Here is a 21988-nt window from a genome sequence, read left to right on the forward strand (position 1 = left end):
CCTGCTTTATAATGAATTACTGGACCTCAAAAATTAAACATAATGTTAGCTGGAAAACAGCAAATACCAACAAAAAGGTTAAAAAAAAAAACTGGCAGAGGAATTAGAATAAAGCACTGGTAATTAAACAGTAATTTTGTATCCAGCCTTGAATATTAAAGCAGGGTCTTGGTCAAAAATTAAAAGAGGCAAAAAGAATATGTGATTTTTCAGTCAGGTCAATTATTCACTACCCAGTTAGCGCTATGTGTAGAGACACTCTCAGTGGAACTTGCAAAACAGAGACATTTCATTTACTTATGAAATTCAGGTTTCATCTAAAATCTAATAAAAAGGACTTTTATAAGTCTTCCGTAAATTAAGAAAAAGATAGCCCTGAGGTTACAAACTAACGAATTGGGTCAAGATCATCTTGCATATACATTTTTCTTGTCTAGAAGATTAAAAAAAAAAATTACAGAGAATCTTCTTCAGGTTTAAGAATCCCTACCACATTCTACAATTTTACCTGAAAGCATTCAAGTTTGTGAGTCTTGGATTAATTTTGGGCATTTTGAGCAGATTAAGTCAAACTGAATCATTATGCACTTTTGGAAATTTTAAAAAATAGGTCTTTAGGTTATTTAATAAGTTGGTAAATGAAGTTCAACTCACGTGATGCCCTCCACATCTTTTTTCTTTGAAGTCGACAACATTTATTTGAAGGTAGATAGCTTGTCAGGAAAAATAAAATTATGGTACTGCTGCCACTTTCAGAGAGAACAAATGCTGTTGGTATTTTACCAAATGCCCTCAGATTCCACTTTTGCAGACACATCTTTGTTTCCCCAATTTCCATGTCTATTACTTAACAGTGGAACCCAGAAATACTGCTGAGCTCTACTACTAGCTAACACTAGAGCAATCAGTCCTAAGGTTCTAAATACTCTAAAAAGGCTTCAAAGAAGAAGCAGTGGATTCTGAATTCCTAGGCCTTGATTACTTCTTAAGTTCTGTCTAGGCAGATGATAAATGAAGCTCTCCTTTATTTTTTATTTTTAATCTTTTTTTTTTGAGGAAGATTAGCCCTGAGCTAACATCCACCACCAATCCTCCTCTTTCTGCTGAGGAATATTGGCCCTGAGCTAACGCCTGTGCCCATCTTCTTCTATTTTAGATGTGGGATGCCTGCCACCAGCATGGCCTGATAAGCAGTGCGTAGGTCCACACCCAGGATCTGAACCAGTGAACCCCAGGCCACAGAAGCAGAACCTGTGAACTTAACTGCTGCACCACTGCGCTGGCCTCGAAACTCTCCTTCTTTTAAGGTCACTGCATTACCTGCAATAAAACTCAATCTTCAATTTCCCAGTTCTGAATTATCTATTCATTGTTCCTCAAAGGGATAGAAAGCAATTTATTTAGAGCAAATCAGGAAAATTTAAATCTACCACATACAGATAAAAAGCAGCTCTTTTTAATGTGTGCTTTTTGGACTAAAAAACTACTTGTAAGAATCCTATGGCCCCTGACCGTACCTTATATTTTCAGTTCTATGTACAATTATTTCAAATGAATAAAAATGTATCATAAAAAAAACCCACTGTATTCTTTGTAAGTGACCCTGTCTTATGATTATCAAACTTCTAATGCTTGATTAGCAGCCTTATGGTAAATAAGACCTGAACAATAAAAATCAAATCCACCATTTATGATTGCCTAATAATATCAACCACTGCAAGCCTGTTGGCAATACTGAATAACTTCTTGAAGTTTCTCCAGCAGTCTTGATTGAAAAGTAAGAAGATTAATGAATAAAAGAGGAAATAATTATTGAAAAAGTTACCTTGGAAACTCCCTCTACACCCAGTGATTTTTCATTTAAAGACTTTTGGAAGCAGTCATGCACATGATGATTATTTTCTAGACAGGATTCTCACTGAGATAACAAAAGGGTACTAAAAGTAGTTAAAAACAAAACAATGTCTGGATAGAGTGAAACCTAATTGGAAAAGATTATCTGTTTAGTTAAAATTAGGAGACTCCCTGTATTTTAAGCAACCTCAGCCAGCCCAGGCTACCAAGAGTCCTTCCAAAGGGCACATTTACCATGTATTATCAAGCCCTATCACGCCAGGCAGTGCCACAGGGGAATCATGTCTCTGCTTTCCTAATGAGCACAGTCTTACTGGTTTTTTTCATGGACTTGGTTTGACTACTTAATAGTAGTAACGCCATGTAAGTTCCATAAGGGCAGAGCCTATGTTTGTTTCCTTCCCTACTATATTCTAGCACTTAGCTCATCATAGGCATTTAAATTTGCTAAATGAATACATGTTTTTATAAAACCTTTATTTTATCATCACTTTGGGTATTTTTATGAGGTGACATGTAAATCCAATTTATAACATTTTGCTTATGAGAAACTCACAATGATTCCAAGAACTAGCCAACTAGTAATCCGCATTAATGGTCATTAAGACTGAATTACCTGTATTAGAATAAATAAAGAATAACTTGATCTCTTATCTGAATTTGATACCTCCCTTCAAAACAGGTTATAGCCTTAAAGATACATTATGGACTTGGGCAAATTATACATTTTGTACCTTTGTTTTAAAACGACACATCAACTATTATCTATTACTTAAAACAACACATCAACTACTGTCTATTACATATCTTTGGAAATATCAGCAGAATCTGGACTGATCTCCCAATTTGAACTACATTCATGCCACTTGAATAGTATTCCTAGTATTCCCAATAGAACTGGTTTTAGTTTTATTTTTTAAAAAAAGTCATTACACTTTAGGTGAGTAAAGAAAAAAACTATAAAGTTAGATTTGAGGGCTTCACCAAAATCCTATTTCCTATGATTCATAGGAATATCTAAGTCAACCACTGAAAAAGTAACACAACGAAAGGAATACATTTACCTGTAAATTCATTGTAAATAATAATTTATTCCAATTTATTTAAAAGAAGGCTGACACAAGTATAACCCAGAAAGTTCTTAACTGACAAGACTAGGAATTCACTTGATAGTAATTTACTTCTGGGATACAAACCATATACCTATTACCACACGTTATTTTTCACAATGTTAAGAATAAACTGGCTATATTAGCAAAGCGTCAAATAAAAAGTCAGTAAAAATTTAAAACTGGTAAAAAATTTATTCATTTCAGTATTGCAGTTCATACTCAGTTCATTGAGAATATTCTTTTGACAATCAGTGGAATTCATTACATACTAAAAATAACACCATATTTATGCACAAATAAATCAATTTTCCCAGTAAGAGCCAATCTTCCTTTTAGAAGATTTCCCACATATTCACAGTACATAACATCACAGAACACCCATATTTGGCCTAAATGTCTCTGAATCGTAGCATTACAAGACGGAAGTTCATTGTGCCTGATAATTCGATTGAGTTTTGCCCAAATGTCTTCCAGACTCTGGCTCTTACAGACAGTGTGTTCTATTGTCCATCTTGCTCTATAAAGTGAGTGCAAATTTAGTGCCTTTAAACTCTCTTGCAATTTTTTGGACAAAGGAAAAATATTTTCAGTACTATTACTGCTAGGAAGTGAAACACTCCAAGACCTCTTCCTGAACCATTTTCCTTTTTCTGATTGCTCATCCAGACTTCCAGAATTAGTCTGTTCATCCAGTGTGTGTGACCGGATTAAGTGCTTCTTTTTTTTCAGATCAGGTTGAAACTCCAATAGATCTACTGTGCAATCATAACTCTGTGATTTAACATCACGTTCTGAAATGGTTAAGTACTGTTTCACATCTTCAGCTGCCTCCTTAGAAATCACAGGTGGTGATTTTTTAGGTTTGAGTGGAAGTTTGGACCCATCATGCAGAAACCAAGGAATAAATCTCGATAATGGACGTGTAGGAAAGTCTTGAATTGCTTTCTCTGCAATTTTTGGCAGTTGTGTGGGATCACTCTCATATGGTCGATAATGAAATATTACTTCTGTAGTCATTCTGCAGTAATCCAGTTACTCAATGAAGATAAAATTTCTCAGCTGAGCTCCTCAGAGCTAGAATGTAATTTACAATGACAAGACTGTCTCTCTTTCCAAATCAGAGGGAAACAGGACCTGAAGTGGAAGTATTGCAAAGAATAAGATATGGTAGGGACAGCCTACATACAAATAGGCAGGAAGAAAAAGAAAATCAAAAATCAATCGCAACATGATATTTTATCAAAGTGCTATTGGTAATTGTAATCCACAAAATTGGAAATTTTCTCTCTCACCAAAATAAGGGATCTGAATTAAACGCCCTATAAGATCACTTCCAGCCTAAAAATGGTAGTAGTCAACATGTTTAACTCAACAGATATAAGAGTTTTGGAAGTATTGATATTAATATATTAAGTAATAATCTTAAGACTACAGCAGAAACAAAGAGCAAATCAGTGATTCTTAAAATACTAGATCCATATGAAGATAACAAAAATGTAATAATAGTTAAAAATTTGAGCTATCTGAATTGAGGACAATGAAAATCACTGTAATTTTTAACCTATCTTGAAGAAAATGGATCATCTTATACTTTAAATATTTTATTTTTTTTATTTTTCCTTTTTCTCCCCAAATCCCCCCAGTACACAGTTGCATATTTTTAGTTGTGGGTCCTTCCAGCTGCGGCACGTGGGACGCTGCCTCAGCATGGCCTGACAAGCGGTGCCATGTCCTCGCCCAGGATCCGAACTGGCGAAACCCTGGGCCGCCAAAGCGGAGTGCGCAAACCCAACCACTCGGACACAGGGCTGGCCCCCATTTTATACTTTAAATGAATTTTACCAAATAAATGTATAGACAGAATACATAATGATTTTATTTCATTCTCAGTAGTAAACACTAAAAACTTGAAAATGGTTTAACTGCGTTTTGGTCAGGCTAGGAACTGGTTTTGTGACAAAGTCTGCTCTGCATAATTGGGGCACTTAAGCAGTATCAAGACCTCAGTACCATGGTTCCTGAATTCCAATCTGGAGAAGGAATAAGAAGGCTAGACCCTTATTTTTTTTTCTCTTAGAAAACAAAAGTCCTCAAATTGCCCCAATTAAGTCATTGATAATAAGTTCCAGCATATAGTACCTAGGCTCAAGAACGGTGGGGCTGGCCCTGTGGCCTAGTGGTTAAGTTCCGTGTGCTCCACTTTGTCAGCCTGGGTTCGGTTCCCTACACCACTCACTGGTGACCATACTGTGGCAGCGACCCACATACAAAATAGAGGAAGACTGGAACAGATGTTAGCTGAGTGAGAATCTTCCTCAGAAAAAAAAAGAAAAGAGAGAAAAAGAATGGAGCCTTTCAGGTTCTGCAAGTTATGCTTCCTAACCAGGCCCAAAGCTGCAAGAGCCATAATGCAGGCTCTTCCATATCCTAACTACTGTAGAAAAAAAATAAGAAGTTGAATTCTTTCTTCCCCAAATCATTAGAGAACTACTTGATGAAGGTTCTTCCATTGCTAGGATGACAGGAGTGTGGACTCCTGTCATGATGTCACAGTACTCACTTGACCACTGATTCTGAAGAGTCAGATGTAACTAATCTCATAACGATTCTTTCACCTACTGTTAATATCCAGTGACTATCAAATTTGACAATTCTGAAATTCACACATGACTGTGATCCTTAACATCCATATTTTTAATATAGATCTACATATAAATAGCATATTCTTTCAAGAACTAACCAAGCTTTTAATTTTTTCTTCCCTCTTCCTTACACTCTCAGCTTGTAAGATAGGGGTCTGAGAATTCTTTCATCATTGCCTGAGCTTATTCAGTGTTGTACTCCAGGGACACTGAAGTTGTGAGCTCCTTAATATTTACATACATAAGAAAGTAAACTTAAATGACATATAAATTGATATATTTGGCATCCAACATCAGTAAAATTAAAACTTGTGAAATTCTAGATTAACTAGGAAATGGGGAAGAACGGTCCCAAAGAGCTTTAATCAAGTTTAAACTATCTCTGAATTTCAAAGCACTTGTCTTTTTAGGCTGCTAAAATACTCTTTCCCAAGTGTCTTCTGTTTTGGAAAATAAAGAATAATAGAAAACTAGAAATTCCCAGCCAGCCCTTGTGGTATAGTGGTTAGGATTTGGTGCTCTCACCACAGTGGCCCAAGTTCATTTCCCGGTCAGGGAACCACACTATCCGTCTGTCAGTCGTCATACTGTTGGGGCTGTGTATTACTGTGATGCTGAAAGCTATGCCACTTGTATTTCAAATTCTGGCAAGGTCACTCAGGATGAAGAGGTTTCAGCGGAACTTCCAGACTAAGGTAGACTAGAAAGAAGGACCTGGCCACCCACTTCCGAAAAAACTGGCCAGGAAAACCCTACGAATAGCAGCAGAGCATTGTCTGATAGAGCACCAGAACATGAGAGGATGATGCAAAAAACACCAGGCAGGGTTGTGCTCTGCTGTACACAGGTTCACTAGGAGTCAGAATCGACTTGATGGCGCTAAGGAGAGTCAGAATCGACTTGATGGCACTAAGGACAACAACAAAATTCCCAATGACAGTTAGCCTCCATATCACTGGAATTGAGAATTAAAGAACATGACAGTTCCTTTTTTTCTTTTTCTTTAGGAATAACCCATTTCAGTTCAGTTCATTTGCTCAGGCTAAATTTCCAGGTCCTATTGCTATATAACTTAATATTGCAATTTCTTAGTTCTACAGTCAGAGACAGTCTTGTTAACCCCAGCTACCAGTATATGAATTTATGTTACAAGTGGGACTGGTGAGCTTCTGGAATGTTTGATGCCTACATCATAACTGGTGGGGATAATGGTCCCTTAAAACGGATGCCACAAGGAAGGTAAGTGCCATTCAACTGAATTCAAATGTCTATTGAGTATTTTCTCAGCTCAGTCCAAGAAGGTATTAGTAACCACAAAGTACAGCATCCAAGAAATAAAAAGTGCATATGTGGTAGTAGAAAACAGATGAAATAAAGCTGAAAGTATTTCAAATAAAAGGTTCTCAGAAAACGAAAGGAATTCTAAAAAAAACTCTGCCCTGCTGGTTTTCCCTAAATAATGATCTAATTAAACCATCAAACTTACTCAAAATTGTTTGCTATGTACAGAAAATGAAACTTGACACGAATTTTCCCATGCACACAATACTTTGAAGCGTAGCAAGTTTTAACAAACCTAAATTATATGTTGTAGTACTACGTATTCCTAAATCCTTGGCACTGCTGACGCCGCGATACTAGGCCAATTTTACAGATGAAGCTGAAGCCTGGTCACTTCCTCAGTGCCACATGAAGAGACAAGAGACAGAAAGGAAAACCACTTTAGATGTCCGCCGTAAATCATCTTGGTTCACAGAGCTCTCCCCGGGTTCGGGTGGGGACGTCAGCTTCTGCAGCTAAAATCTGCCTGGTGATCGCAGCAGCATATAACAGAGTGAGTGATTTACCAGGTATCTATTCCATTCTGGTGGGAGGCTCTCAAACCTAAAAGGCAAAGAGGTGAAATTGCTTCCTCCCGCTTGGCGCCACAGGACAGAGCAGGAGGACGAGCACTGACAGTGTTTAAGAAGGACGAGGCCTACATCCCAGAGGCCAGGTCTTTGCGGCAAAGGCTTCGAGAATTAGTGAGAGAAGAGGAGAAAACAGATTAAGGGGAGTCAGGTTCGCAAAAGTTTACCTTTCAGAGCCAGCAGGTGCTCCTGCTTGGGGGGATTCACTTCCATTTTGACCTGCACTTCCGACCCACTGCCTACGGAAGCTGAAGAGGTTCAACCCAGCCCGGAAGAAAACAGAAAAGCGCACGTTCGGGTTTGACAGGCTGTCAAACAGGCACCCGACGGCTTCTCTTTGCCGGTGGTGCCTCAAATTTTCTTCTTCCCACGTCCTTTGCGGATCCAACGGCTTCTTTCTACCACAGCCATCTCTTGCCGCTTAGAGCCCTACACATAAAACACCTCTCTATCTTCCAGCCACAATCACACATCGCGACTTCAAGAAACCATTTCTTGGTAACAATACCCGGCCTCGTAAATACCTACACTGTAGAGTAAAAGATACCGATGTGGCATGCTGGGATTTGTAGTTTATACAAAACCGCATTGCATGCGGGGAGATGTAGTCTCTCCTCGCCCCTTCCGTTTTAAAATCGGGAGAAGAGATCGTAACTGGAGCGGGAGTTTCACCGTGAAACTTTACTTCTGTTTTGTGCCATCTTTTTTCTCCTGCCTGAACTTTATTCTTTCCATCAGTTGCAGACTTCTTAACAATAAAAATACAGCGCCATGTGTAACGCTGCGCAAACAGCTAGCGACAGGCAGGAGGAGGAGCAAAGAGGTCGGCCGACCGGCGCCCCGCGTCGTACTGCGCCTGTGTGCCAGTGGCGAGCGCCGAGACCTCTGGGTAGGTGGCTCAACCCCGCCCCTCGGTGGAACCCCGGGACGGCCGCTTCTGCGGCGCGGCTCCTCCTGGGATGGCTGCCCTGGTTGTAAACAAGGCTGGAGCGGGACTAGACAGTGGTCGTCAGGGCAGCCGAGGGACGGCCGTGGTGAAGGTGAGGGACCTTGCGTGCTCTGTTCTCCACCATCGGCCTCCCTTCGCTTCATCCCCGAGGTCTGGCGGCAGCACCGCGGCCCTGGCTGCTTTGGGCGGTATGCGCCGGCTTCTGGGCCCCTGTCGGCTTTATAAGCTTTGCCATCCCGTCCGCGACCTTCATCCCTGCTGGCCTGAAGTTGCCTGGTCTTTTATCCATGCCAGTCCTCTGCTTGGCATCGCCAACGGGGACGCTTGTGAAATGTCGCTTATGGGCCTGTGAGAGTGACCTGGGCTGATCTTTCCCCAGGTCTTCCGCTTTTAGTTAAGCTCAACAGGCATTAATTAGCTCATTTTTATTAAATTGAGCCGTTATTATCGCCAGGTACTGTGTTAGGTATTTTAGCTTAATACGTACTTATGAAGTAGATGTTAGTTCCCATTTTACAGGTGAGGAAACTCAGGTTTAGGTTAACGGATTGTGTGGCAGAGCCAGAATTGACTGGCTCTAAAGTCTGCTTTTACTGTAGTTCTACTTCTAATAATCAGGCATCTAGTACTGGCTGATCTGCCCCCTCCTCTCTTGGTAGTACAGTCTGTTAAGGCTTGAGAAATGTCCAACAGCAGCATAGCTGGGCATTAACGCCACGGTATATGAATTGCCCTTTGCTTGAACTTTGGAATTCTACCATGTGTAAACGCTCCAAAATGCATTTATTAAAAAACAAATCAATTGAAATAGGTGAATTCATTTTCCCCTTCCGCTGTCTGTATGTGGAAAGATCTGAAAGGGAGAACTGATCTCAGTGGTTTGTAGAGTAAACAACTTTCAGGATCATCTGTAATTTGAGCGATTGGTAATTCTCATTCCTGGCTTCATATTAGGATCACTGCAGACTTTAAAAAAAAACCGGGTGCACTCCTCCTCTCTCAGTTCTGATTAACTTGACGTCAGCATATTTGTTACATTCCTAGAAGTGATTTTAATGTGCAACCAGGGTTGAGAATCGCTGGAGCAGATAGTATCTGAAGTTTTTTTAGGATCTTGACCAACTATGTTATCCATTAGTATTGGTGGTGGTTGATTTATCTGACTTTTATATATTAATGAGGTTATTCTGAAGGTACAAAGCATATCTGAGATGCAGAAGAGCCCTCTTATTATTAGGTGTGTTGTATGGTTGAGATTTTATTTATTGAATTGTGCTTTTCCCAAGAGAATACCTGAAGATTATTTTGTGAATTAACTTGAATTAAGTTGTCATTGGGGCCAGCCAAGTGTTTTAAGTTCCCACGCTCTGCTTCAGTGGCCTGGGGTTTTGCTGGTTCAGATCCTGGGCGAGGACCTGGCACCACTCATCAAGCCATGCTGAGGTGGAGTCCCACATAGCACAACCAGAAGGACCTATAACCAGAATATCCAACTATGTACTGCGGGGCTTTGGGGAAAAGAAGAAGAGGAAAAAAAAGATTGACAACAGATGTTAGCTCAGGTGCTAATTTGTAAAAAAAAAAAAAAAAAAAAAAAAAAAAAAGGTTGTAATTGGAATGGACATATTCCTGTATCTAGTTTTGTTACTGTTTGCCTCAAAAATATACCAAAGCCTGATATATCTCCATTTTGTCACAGCGCAGAGTTTGATATATTAGAGGCTCACTTTGTTCATTTTCATCTTTACATGTAAAATATGCCTGAGCTATGCAATAAGATAGTCCTTTTTGGCAAAATCTCATTGTCATTTTCAGAGATGAAAGCAAGAAGTATTCATTGGAAGGTAAAAGTTGAAGTATATAATGCTAATAATATGTAAAATGGCCTCTTGCTTAATGAACAAGTTGATAATAACAGGGTTTTTATCGTTAGGGAAAACAAAGACAAAAATCTGATGTTATGAGTTTATTTACATTCAAAAAGGAATCAGGGGGCCGCCCTCTGGCGGAGTGGTTAAGTTCACACGCTCCGCTTCAGTGGCCCAGGGTTTTGCAGCTTTGGATCCTGGGCATGGACATGGCACTGTTCATCAGGCCATGCTGAGGTGGCATCCCACATGCCACAACTAGAAGGACCCACAACTAGAAATACACAACTATGTACCAGGGGACTTTGGGGAGAAAAAGGAAAAATTAAAAAAGTCTTTTAAAAAAAAGAAGGAAGTTTCTTTTGAATAGTGAGCCTCCTAAGTCTTTTTAAAATATGAGCTGGTTTATTAAAATTTGATTTGCATGTAATAGGTTTGAAGGCTTTTTTGGCATATGTGTGAAGTTTGTAGAATTAAGAGCCTTTTTCCTATCTAGGACTTAATTTCTTATGCTGTTAGCCACAATTCCTATTCATAAATGCTGAAGGAAGAATTTCTTACTCTGTTATTTACTGAATTGATGCAAAACAGTCTAGTAACTTTAGTTTTGGACCGGTGTTTTGTTTATTAATCAGTGGAATTTTACTAGTGCTTTTTGAAAAATTCCATGGTAGCAGCATAAGTTCTTTCCTCTTGTGCAATGATGGAATCAGAGAGATATAAGACGTGAATGAACTAAGTAAAATTTTAATTTGGTTCTTTGGAATTTCTTGTTATACACAAATTTAATATATTACGGTGTCATAATAGAACATTTATAGAAAATGCGTTTATTTTATGATATCGAATTCTGTTGTGAATATCTTCTGTATTTGAAGTATTTGAATTTGATATTTAAAAATAATTTTTTTAAACATCATTTTTATAATGTTTTTTTTGTGTGTGTGTAAGATTAGCCCTGAGCTAACATCCACTACCAATTCTCCTGTTTTTGCTGAGGAAGACTGGCCCTGAGCTAACACTGGTGCCCATCTTCCTCTGCTTTATATGTGGGATGCCTACCACAGCGTGGCTTGCCAAGCAGTGCCATGTCCGTACCCGGGATCAGAACCAGTGAACCCAGGGCTGCTGAAGTGGAATGTGCACGCTTAACTGCTGTGCCACCGGGCTGGCCCCTAAGTGAGGATATTTAAGTGAAAGTTTTTTCCTGCCTGTTTAAAAAATGTAAGATAAATTGAAATGTATAATATATATAATTTGTGTGTAACTGTTCTCCAACTGTTTCCTTTCCTCGTAGAGAACCACTATTCCAATGTAATCAGTTTCCTGTGTATCCTGTCAGAAAGATAGTATGCCTATATGCTATGTATATATAAATAAATAGATGCTCTCTTTCTCTTCCCACCTTTATGCAAAAGTTAATATATTCTGTATATCATTTTCACTTTGCGTTATTCCTGTGAAATAATTTTGTGTGTACATAAAAAACTTCCTAACTCTTCCTCACTAGACTGCATAGTTTGTGGTATATGAATGTACCACAATGTATTTTCCAGTCTTGTATTGATGTATATTTACTTTATTTCCAATCTTTTGCTAATGCAAATGGTGCTGTAAGGAATGACATACACATCTTGTCATACATGTGTGATATATTTGTAGGGTAAAGTCCTGAAGTAGAATTACTGAGCTATTCAGACTTTTGATGGGTTTTGCTGAATTGCCTTCCATAGAGGCTACATCAGTCAGTAAACATTTCACAGCAACCAGCAATGAGTGTATCTGCTCTCCCACACTTGCACCAGCGCAAAGTGTTATCAGCCTTTTTGATCTAATCTGAGAAAAAGTATATTAGTGTAGCTTTAATTGCATTTCAGTGTTTTGAGTGAGGTTGAATATCTTTTCATATATTTAAAGAGCTGTTTTCATTACCTTTTCTGTGAATTGTGTTTTGCATTTATGCTTTTTTTGAACCGTACTGGGATGCAAGCCAATAATAAATTATCAGTTTATTTATAGTAAAAGATGTTTGCATTTCAAGCACTAAATCCAAATTAATTGCAGAGTTAAGATTAAAATTTAAATAGATTAAGTCTGGAGTGGCGCAGCAGTTAAATTCACACATTCCGATTCAGCAGCCTGGGGTTCCCTGGTTCTGATCCAGGGTGTGGACCTACACACAGCTTGTCAAGCCATGCTGTGGCAGGCATCCCACATATAAAGTAGAGGAAGATGGGCACGGATGTTAGCTCAGGGCCAGCCTTCCTCAGCAAAAAGAGGAAGTTGGGCAGTGGATGTTAGCTCAGGGCTGATCTTCCTCAAAAAAAAAAAAAGGAACAATTGTAAATAGATTAAGTCTGGTTTCCACCCTTGGTTTTCTTTTCTTTTTTCTTTTTTCACCTTGTATTGTGTATTTGTTGTGGGATGGTGGTTGGCTGAGCTGTCTTTAAATTTTTATTTTGTCCGACTTTATATAAGCACATAGGTGCTTGGGATTTGGAATACCCTGTTCCTTAGGGTTTTTTGGTCTAGTAGAGAAAGACAAGATGGAAAGCCAATACGGTATTAAAGTGTTTTGTGTGTTAAGATAGACACATTTCCATGGTACATGGGGCCCAAGGGATAGCGTGGTCATTTCGGTTGGAGTGAGCTGTAGATAGACCCGAGAGAGACAGTTGTTTAGGAGTTGGTTTATTAATGTAAAAAAAGGATCCACTAGGAAAATGTCTATTTACTGTTTCCTCAGTATTAGCATAAAGAAAGAGGCAAAAACAGTTTGTCATGTTCTGGGAACTAGAAGCTGTTTGATATAGTTGGAGAACAGAGTCTGAAAGAGGTGGCAGTGAAGCAACAGAGGCCAGGATTGGAGCAGGTCATGGATGGCAGGCACAGGAGTTAGTGGGACAGTTGAACAGTTCAGTGTGGGTGTTTTTTATCAATTAATTAAAATTGTGAAACACTTCGGATATGTTAAGAAATGGAAGTACCGAAAATGCTTCAATGATATAAATATAGTTTGTTGAATAATTATAAAACAAACTTGTGGGCCTGGGAATCAGAATATGCCGATTCTTGTCTCCTTTCTTTTAACTGACTATCTAGCCTTTGGCAAGTGAAGTACCTGTAATTAGAACAAGATAGACAAAATATTTTCTAACCCAAGGGCATATTTATTAATTGAGAACAAGGAATTGAAATTTAAGGTGATTGCTTTCTTGCCTTTGCATTATATGAGGTAAATGGGTACTAGAAGATACTTGAAAATTAGTTACAGTCTTTTCTTAGCAAGTTCTTTATCATTTACAAGGGTAAATTGTCATCCTAGCACATATTTCGAATTATTTTTGTCTACATTAATGATGGTTTAGGGGAGATTAGGTAATTGCAGAGAAATTAAGAACCCAACTTCAGTAGAGTTATGTATTGTTACAGATTCAGATGTAATGAAAGAGTCATAATTTCAAAACGTAAATATGATGTTAATTTGCAACATTATCTTGGTCCCTAACACTTAACATTTCAAGGAGATTTCACCATGAAAATTCTGGTAGTGCCTGTCAGATGAAATGATAAAGGGCGATTTACAGTTTTACAACCTAGACAGTTTTTTTCATGGAGGAATAAAGTAATTTAACAAAATTGATCAATATATTAGATCAGGGTTTTTTTTTTAAGCTAAAATATGTATATTTTTAAAATCATTTAAAGAGCACATGTTCCCTTTCCAAATATTAGGTGCTGGAGTGTGGAGTTTGTGAAGATGTCTTTTCTTTGCAAGGAGATAAAGTTCCTCGCCTTCTGCTTTGTGGCCACACAGTCTGTCATGACTGTCTCACCCGCCTGCCTCTTCATGGAAGAGCAATCCGTTGCCCTTTTGATCGACAAGTAACAGACCTAGGTAGGAAAATATATACGTATGTATTTAAGATTTAAAATTGTTCACGTAATACAAATGTCATAGGAAATAATTTCTTTCTACTTGATTTTTAAAATTATAAAATTCCAAGGTGGTTTCAGTTTCTATTAAGGCTGGTAGTCTCATAACTATAAACCAGCTCACTTTTAGGTACTAATTTTATTTAATCTTTTTAGATGTTTATATTCAGTACTTATATATGAAGAGCTTTAAGACAGCTTAGAAAAACATGCTAACGTTATTCAAAGAAATAAGAAAATTCGTTTACGTGACGCCATTAATCCAATAAAACAGTGTTTCCTTTATAGATGAATAAGCCAGTAATGAAAATACACATAAGTAATTTGAGTCTCGGCATGTTTTTATTTACTGATATCAGAGACAGAAGTGTTTGTAGCTTGAGATAACTGCCCCTTGTTTTCTGTTACAATTACAGAAAGTCTTACGGATTTCTTTTTCAGTTTCCTGCATACTTTTAAAACTTTGCTTTATATATTTCAAGATGAGTTATTACCTTGGAATACCTGAATTGGAAATAATAATGTTTATTAATATTTAAACAGTTATTTTACAGACATAACGTAAGTTCTCTAAGTTTACTCTTTTTTTTAATGATTTTATTTTTTTCCTTTTTCTCCCCAAAGCCCCCCAGTACATAGTTGTATATTCTTAGTTGTGGGTCCTTCTAGTTGTGGCATGTGGGACACTGCCTCAGCGTGGTTTGATGAGCAGTGCCATGTCCGCGCCCAGGATTCGAACCAACGAAACACTGGGCCGCCTGTAGCAGAGCACGCCAACTTAACCACTCGGCCACGGGGCCAGCCCCATCTAAGTTTACTCTTTTTGATAACAGAATTTTCTCCAAAGTAAATAGTTTAAGGTTGTCATTTTTTTCAGGTTAGTAGCACTATTTTTTTTAAGGCTGTTCTAATGTATTCATAGTGTATGTCAAGTGGAACACATTCAAAATAATTCATCCATCAAAAAAAGAAAGCAGGCTTTCTTTTTAGAGTGGAAAGCTTTAAAAATCTAAAAAGTATGGTCTTAAAGTGTTTTCTTATAGGGAAAGAATAGATTTCTTAAAGTTTTGGTAGTCTTTGATTTACGTAAGTAGTATGCCCCTTTGCCAGAAAATTGATATAAGACAGTGTTAGCATTAACATAGATAATGTTACTTTGCTATTAGCCAAGAAATAATAAGGGTGGAGGGGGAAGATGTCTCTATTTTGACATTCTCTTATTTGGTCTTTTATTCTGTGAGATATATATATGTATGTATCATACCATCTTCATATAAATCTGTATAGAAATAATATTTTACAAATGGAGGATAGACCCTTCCTTCCATCTTTTTGAAGGGCACTCTACCTTCCTTACATAAATACCACGGTGTGGGTTGTTACCACCCTAATGTGTAACTAAACTAGAAATTTGTGACAGGGAGTGGTTAGTCATGTCTTAGGTTGAAATCAAACATGATTGTTATCATATGAACATTAGAAAAAATAAACCAACAACTCTGCCATGGATATAGATTCTAATTACTATTACTATAGCTTGTAGGTTAGACTTTTACTGTGATTCCAGCCTTATGCAATTTCTGTTAGTGACCCTTATATAGTTTGATGTCATTATTTTTTTTTAGAAAATCTGTTTTTAATTGTATTATAGAAATAATGTATATATACTTTGCAGAAAATACGAAAATTTATAAAAGTATAAAGAAGAAAAAAATAATTTCCAATTCCTCCTTCTAGAGAAGAAGACTGTTGAGAGAATTAGGAACAAAATTCTTCTCTAGTCCAAGAAGAATATCAGTAGTCATATGTGGTAGTTATTAGTACTGTTCGGTGATATTTGTGGTTCTTCGCTTCTGTCCGCAGGGTACAATTACACTTCTCTGCCCTCTTATAGTTAGGTATGGCTGTGTGATTTCTTTTTAACTAGTAAAATGGGAGTAGATGTGAAGTGTTAACTTCCAGGTACAAGCTGTTAAGAGGGGATTTATGAAGCTTTGCAGTAAATCCTCTTTGCTACAGTGAGATGGTCGAGGTGGTTGGAGGTTCAGTGGCCTGTGTCGCTCATCTTGGATAGACAGTAGGGGACAGAATCTCTCTTGTTGCAAGAGCAAAAAGTAAATCATGTTTTTTTAAGCCATTGAGATTTTAGAGGTATTTTGACACTTACAGAAGTATGAAGGGATATACGAGGCAGTAGATAGATACTGCGTACATGCTGCTAGGAGTTTATGTGTATGTGTTCGTTATATAATGACAGTATTTGGAAAATTGTCAAGACAATATTTTTAAATAAAGGACTCAGTATACTTCTTAATCTTTATATAAAGGGAGTAGATAGAACTCAGCTTGTGGTAGAATATGTATGAAAATTTAAAACAAGGAGAAAGGCTTGTGGCGGTGGCAAGGCTGAGGGCGAAATACTGGGTGGCTGCATGAAGGTACGTGGGAAAGGAGGTCGCAGAGGTCAGAGAGGAGGCTAAAGATATTTAGCCTAGTTTAAAATTTTTTGGAGAACCACAATGAGAGATGGTTTCTTTTTTTTTCTTTTTCTTTTTTTAAAGAAAAGGAGGGCCAAGAGCAAGGAGAGCCCTGCAGCCAATGACCCCATGATCCTTTTGTTTATTTATTCATTCAGTAAATATGTATTAGGCAGCAGCTATGTGTTGGATGATATTTGTTGCATAGAAGCTTACCATAACAGACAGATATTTCTTCTAACTGCTGAAGCATCTGGCTTTTATTTATAGGCCCAGGAAGAGTTTGTGTGTTTTTGTGTGCATGTGCACATGCACACATGTGCATATGCATGCTCATTTGACCTTTTGTGGTCAGTTCTCGGGGAAAGAAGCATTGGTCCTTATTCACTTGTGCCTAGAGTCTTATCTGCCTCCAAGGGATTGTTGTCTTGCTTTGATGTGAGGCTCTGTCTATTTGCATGGGGAGTTTTTATAGTCATTGACTGCTGTAGGGTTCGAAGTTAGATGAGGGATGGGGAAAAATATTACCTTTAGCTGTTCTGGTTCCAGTTTACTTAGAGATGGAGTTATTTTAGGTTAAGTGTACCTTTCATACAGTGGTGTTCAAACATGAGTGATAGCTTATTTGTGGTTATGAAATCAGTTTAATTAGTTGTGAACAGAACTTTTTAAAAAGAAAGAAAATAGAATAAAAAATATCAGAGTGTATTACATACTGTAAAGGTGAATATTGGTGTGTGAAACTTGTTTCAATTATATGTATATATACTATATATGTTATTCTGGGTTGTAATGTAAAATGTATTTCTTACTATAGGTTGCTGTAAAAAAATATTTCAAAGCACTTATTTTAGTATGTATAGTAAAAGTCAGTGACAAAATAGAATTTATAAAGTTAAATGATAGGAAAATAATAGAACTTTAAAATATATTCTACTTAGAATGCTGAGGAGTTCACTTTATAAAGAGAATATTAACAAGACAATTGTTTTAGCATAAAAAAATGGGGAATATTTGAATTTTTAAAGTTTAGACATTAGTGACTAAACTATATAACTTAGAAATTGCGGTTGAGATATGAGGTAAAATGATTAATATTCCATTTTGTTAGATTTATTTTTATTTTTATATTTTAGGTGATTCAGGTGTCTGGGGATTGAAAAAAAATTTTGCTTTATTGGAGCTGTTGGAGCGACTGCAGAATGGACATATTGGTCAGTATGGAGCTGCAGAAGAAGCCATCGGGATATCTGGAGAGGTACTGATTGAACTTGGTGAAATATTTGTTACAAGCATGAGCTTTTTCTTTTAATTTAAAATACTTGCCATTAAAAGCACAATATTAACTCACCTACTCCAGCAGGTAGGATTCCAGAAACACATCTTTTCATTACATTACAATTCTGAAGACAACAGTATTCCCAACGGAAGTAAAACTGAAACTTGAATTCTCTGAAAATACTATACCCAAACTATGTTTGTGTGCAAAAACTTGTCTCCTTAGCATAATTCAGTTCTGTCCAGGGATAAAGTGAAAGAGTAAAAGATTATGGAAGAGTAAGAAGGATGTGTAAGCTACATTAAAGCAGAGGATGGGAAAGTGAATCAGTCAACAGTAAAGCACAAAGAAAGGAACTCCATGAAGAGGCCATTTAGTGTAGATAGCAGCAGCTTCTGAGGGTCTTACTATTATTAAATATCTTCATGGAAAGGTTAAATTATGTGTAGATGTACTCTCTTTATCCAGACAGGCAAATGTCTAGTGAATGTTAGAAAGAAGTCCATTAACCTAGGTTAAAATACACGTTTTTTTTTTTTTTGAGAAAGATTGGCCCTGAGCTAACATCTGTGCCCATCTTCCTCTACTTTATATGCGGGACACTTGCCACTGCATGGCTTTAAAGTGGTGTGCAGGTCCACACCTGGGATCCAAACCGGTGAACCCTGGGGCGCCGAAGCAGAGTGCACGAACTTAACTGCTACTCCACTGGGCCGGCCCTGAAAATACATTTTTAACGCTTAAAGGATTGTCTGCATAGCTCATAGGTTCTGGATATAAGAATAGTTGTAGTAAATAACAGTTAGTGATTTTTGTGATCAACTTAAAACCACATGTTTAGTATCAAGGGAAAAAAATGTCAGGTTGATTTCTACTTCTCTTTTATTAGATCATGATTTCTTTATATAAAGTGCATCATTGAAGTGAATTTCAGACTGAAGCACTGTTTTCTTGAGTTTTTGCAGTTCTTTCACTTGCTATATCTTTCATCCTTATTTCAAAAGACACTAAAATATTAACTAATGTTGACCTTGTAAATTATTGGTCAGTTCTAGAAAACAGAAGACTTGAATTTTTATTTTACAGGTACACATTTCTCATAATTGCAAACAAAACTGTTTACCTTTAGATTCTTTTTTTTTTAATGTGATATTGAATGATACCATTGATGTATTTTCTAATTTTTTTTTCTGGAAAAATTTATACCAAATCTAATTATTGCCTTTGAATATTCAGCAAAAGTTTTCAAAGCATTCTTGATTACCTGACAGGTAAAATTTTCAAACTTGAAATGCTTTTTGGTGATTCATGAAAATTAGAAACAATATTTAAAAGCTTGCATATCATAGAGGTTTTTTTTTATTTGCCTGAATCAGTGGTTTTCAACTAGGATTATGCAATGGACTCACCTGTGGAGCTTTAGGAATAAATACACAAACTCAGGCTTCATTTACAACCTATTGAAATAAGTATTTCCCAGGTTGGAGTCTGGGCATCTGTGTTTTTAAAAGCTTCACACTGATGCACACCCCTGGTTATCTAAATAGCATTTGTGCTTCTTCTCTTCCTAGACATCATCGTGACAAGTAATATTTTAAGCAGTGGGGATGTATTTAATATCAGTGTTTTTAGTCTTAAAAAAAGACTTCTGTTGTTCAGTTCCTTGTGTGTAAAGTGAGGGAATTTTGTGGAAGATATCTTTGCACTGACTGTAAACTATGAGGTTAGTTTTATTTTTGGCCTCAAATTTGAAGCATATATTGATAGTCGGTTTTGGAAATAGCTTCTCACTTATCCATAGAAATGAATACTGTCTTCAGATGAGTAATGGATGACCTTTGTACTTAATTACCAGTATATTTTCATATATAAAGACTGATCAGTTAAAAAAAAAGATTATGGGCTTTTATATTTCAAAATTTGTCATGTTATACTGATTAGATTCATGTAATGATTCACTATAATGATTCAGTTTTAAGACATTAATTTTTTATTTATCAGAGCATCATTCGTTGTGATGAAGATGAAGCTCACGTTGCATCTGTATATTGCACTGTATGTGCAACTCACCTGTGCTCAGAGTGTTCCCAAGTTACTCATTCTACAAAGACATTAGCAAAGCACAGGCGAGTGCCTCTAGCTGATAAACCTCATGAGAAAACCATGTGCTCTCAGCATCAGGTGCATGCCATTGAGTTTGTTTGCTTGGAAGAAGGCTGTCAAACTAGCCCACTTATGTGCTGTGTCTGCAAAGAATATGGAAAGCACCAAGGTCACAAGGTATGAGTATAATTAACCTGGATGACGCTACTTAGTTTACCAGCCCACCATTTGTTTTCGCTGACTTGGGTCTTTATGTTAGAAGTAGGGATTGAAGCAGAGTTAAGTGATGAATGACTTGAGCTTGGTAGCCTGTAAAGAAACAAGAGATTTAATTTCTGAATGTTGTAATAAAAATTTCAGAGCTGCATCCTGATTCTTTCTTTACTGAACAACGGCTTTCTAGCAGAAAACAGAAGTTCTCTTCTTTGTGTGCATGTTTTCATAATGCACTGGATTGTTTTGACAATATTTATATCTACTGATAAACTACTGTTTATAATAAAATTTTCAAGTTGCTTGGATTCTTGTTTATTAATAAATGGATTTTCAAATTTTAAATTATTTCTTTGCAGGATAAATAGTTTTGGGGTGAAGGCAAATTAGTATTTCTTATGCTGTGCTTTTTGTAAATGTTTATAAAGCCACTTGTGACTGATTTTTTTATTAATGGCGATTTGAATAGCTTTTTATATCATTAGTCAATATTGAGTTCTTTTCTATAATTATGTTGCATTTTATAGCATTCAGTATTGGAACCAGAAGCTAACCAGATCCGAGCATCAATTTTAGATATGGCTCACTGTATACGGACCTTCACTGAGGAAATCTCAGATTATTCCAGAAAATTAGTTGGGATTGTTCAGCACATTGAAGGAGGAGAACAAATAGTGGAAGATGGAATTGGAATGGCCCACACAGAGCATGTATGGATTTTTTTTTTCCTTCTTTACCTTCTTACCTTTTTCCATCTAATCTTTTTGCCTTCTAGTGTTTATTGAGCAATTACAATGTGCCAGTACTGCTAGTCACTGGAAATAAATTTTTTAAAAAAGTCTCTGACTTCATGGAATTTATGATCTATCCTGGAAGAGAGATTTTCAAGTGTGGTAATGGTTTATTTTGTGGGGGAAGTACAGGATGCCGTGGCAGTCTATAAAAGGGGCAATAATTTAGGTGAATCAGGGAAGGCTTCTTAGAAGATGTGATAACTAAACTGAGATTTGAAGCAGTTTAGTCAGGGGGAAGAGTAGGGTAAGGAGTGAGTTATTCCAGAGAGGGAAGTGTCTGTTAAAATGTCTGCAAGTGAGAACTGGACATAAGGTGGAAACTTAAGTAAGTTCACTATGGTTGAAGCTTTGGGTATTGGGTGGGGCATGGTAAGAAAGGAGGTTGGAGAGTTAAGGGCCACATCATGCAGGATTTTGTTAGCCATGTTAAAGGGTTTGGACATTGTCTTAAGGGCAGTGATGAGACATTGACGAATTGGCATAGGAATAACATAATCATATTTGCATTAAGAAAGGTTGCCCTTCAGTGTAGAAAATGAATTGCAGGAGCAACAAGACTGGAAGCAGGGAGACCTATTAGGAGGTTGCTGAAATTATCCAGTTGAGAGATGTATATGGCCTGTAATACTAGAGTAGTGAGAATCGAGAGAAGTAGATGGATTTAAGATATTAAAGTAGAATAGGTAGGTCTTAGTGATTGATTGATAATATTGATTGGATAGCTAACTTAGAGGGCCAGGCATTAGGCCTAGGTATCTGCTTTGCCTAACTGGGTGGATGGTGGTATCAAGTACTAATAGGGGAGGAAGAAGAATTTTGGGAGGGGATAATGGCACCAAGGTTATAAGTTT

The 21988-nt window shown here is 37.2% G+C and overlaps 3 protein-coding genes across 16 annotated transcripts in view; 1 reads left to right on the forward strand and 2 right to left on the reverse strand.

Moving 5' to 3' along the window:
• TRAPPC13 (trafficking protein particle complex subunit 13) overlaps positions 1 to 8071 on the reverse strand; it is a 33902-nt gene extending 25831 nt beyond the window's left edge. For 6 of the 13 annotated variants that reach the window (XM_070246198.1, XM_070246197.1, XM_070246196.1 and 3 more), the window contains exon 1: positions 7686 to 7827. In XM_070246198.1, the coding sequence (XP_070102299.1) occupies positions 7686 to 7731 (46 nt within the window). In that variant the 5' untranslated portion in view covers positions 7732 to 7827. Of the gene's footprint in view, positions 1 to 7184; positions 7493 to 7685 lie in introns of those variants that run through there. The other 7 variants (XM_070246199.1, XM_070246194.1, XM_070246193.1 and 4 more) reach the window with 5 other exon arrangements.
• Positions 3139 to 7817, reverse strand: SHLD3 (shieldin complex subunit 3). Of its 2 annotated transcripts, none has more exons than XM_070246206.1 (2): positions 7686 to 7817; positions 3139 to 4100 (listed from the first exon to the last, which is right to left on the reverse strand). In XM_070246206.1, exon 2 carries the CDS (start codon positions 3981 to 3983, stop codon positions 3228 to 3230), a length of 756 nt encoding a protein of 251 aa, XP_070102307.1. In that variant the 5' UTR covers positions 3984 to 4100; positions 7686 to 7817; the 3' UTR covers positions 3139 to 3227. The 2 variants fall into 2 exon arrangements, with proteins under 2 accessions (XP_070102307.1, XP_070102306.1); XM_070246205.1 differs by lacking the exon at positions 7686 to 7817 and adding an exon at positions 7185 to 7320.
• A 299-nt stretch (positions 8072 to 8370) lies between the features above and the next one.
• TRIM23 (tripartite motif containing 23) overlaps positions 8371 to 21988 on the forward strand; it is a 33126-nt gene continuing 19508 nt past the window's right edge. The window contains exons 1-5 of the mRNA XM_005604224.4: positions 8371 to 8558; positions 14071 to 14233; positions 17885 to 18006; positions 20029 to 20307; positions 20871 to 21053. Of these exons, the coding sequence (XP_005604281.1) occupies positions 8478 to 8558; positions 14071 to 14233; positions 17885 to 18006; positions 20029 to 20307; positions 20871 to 21053 (828 nt within the window). The 5' untranslated portion in view covers positions 8371 to 8477. The remainder of the gene's footprint in view (positions 8559 to 14070; positions 14234 to 17884; positions 18007 to 20028; positions 20308 to 20870; positions 21054 to 21988) is intronic.

Source organism: Equus caballus, chromosome 21 (genome assembly GCF_041296265.1).
Source record: "Equus caballus isolate H_3958 breed thoroughbred chromosome 21, TB-T2T, whole genome shotgun sequence".
Lineage (NCBI taxonomy): Eukaryota > Metazoa > Chordata > Mammalia > Perissodactyla > Equidae > Equus > Equus caballus.

Coding starts and splice junctions, on each gene's coding strand:
- SHLD3 (XM_070246206.1), bottom strand. CDS start 3,983: ATGACTACAGAAGTAATATTTCATTATCGACCATATGAGAGTGATCCC.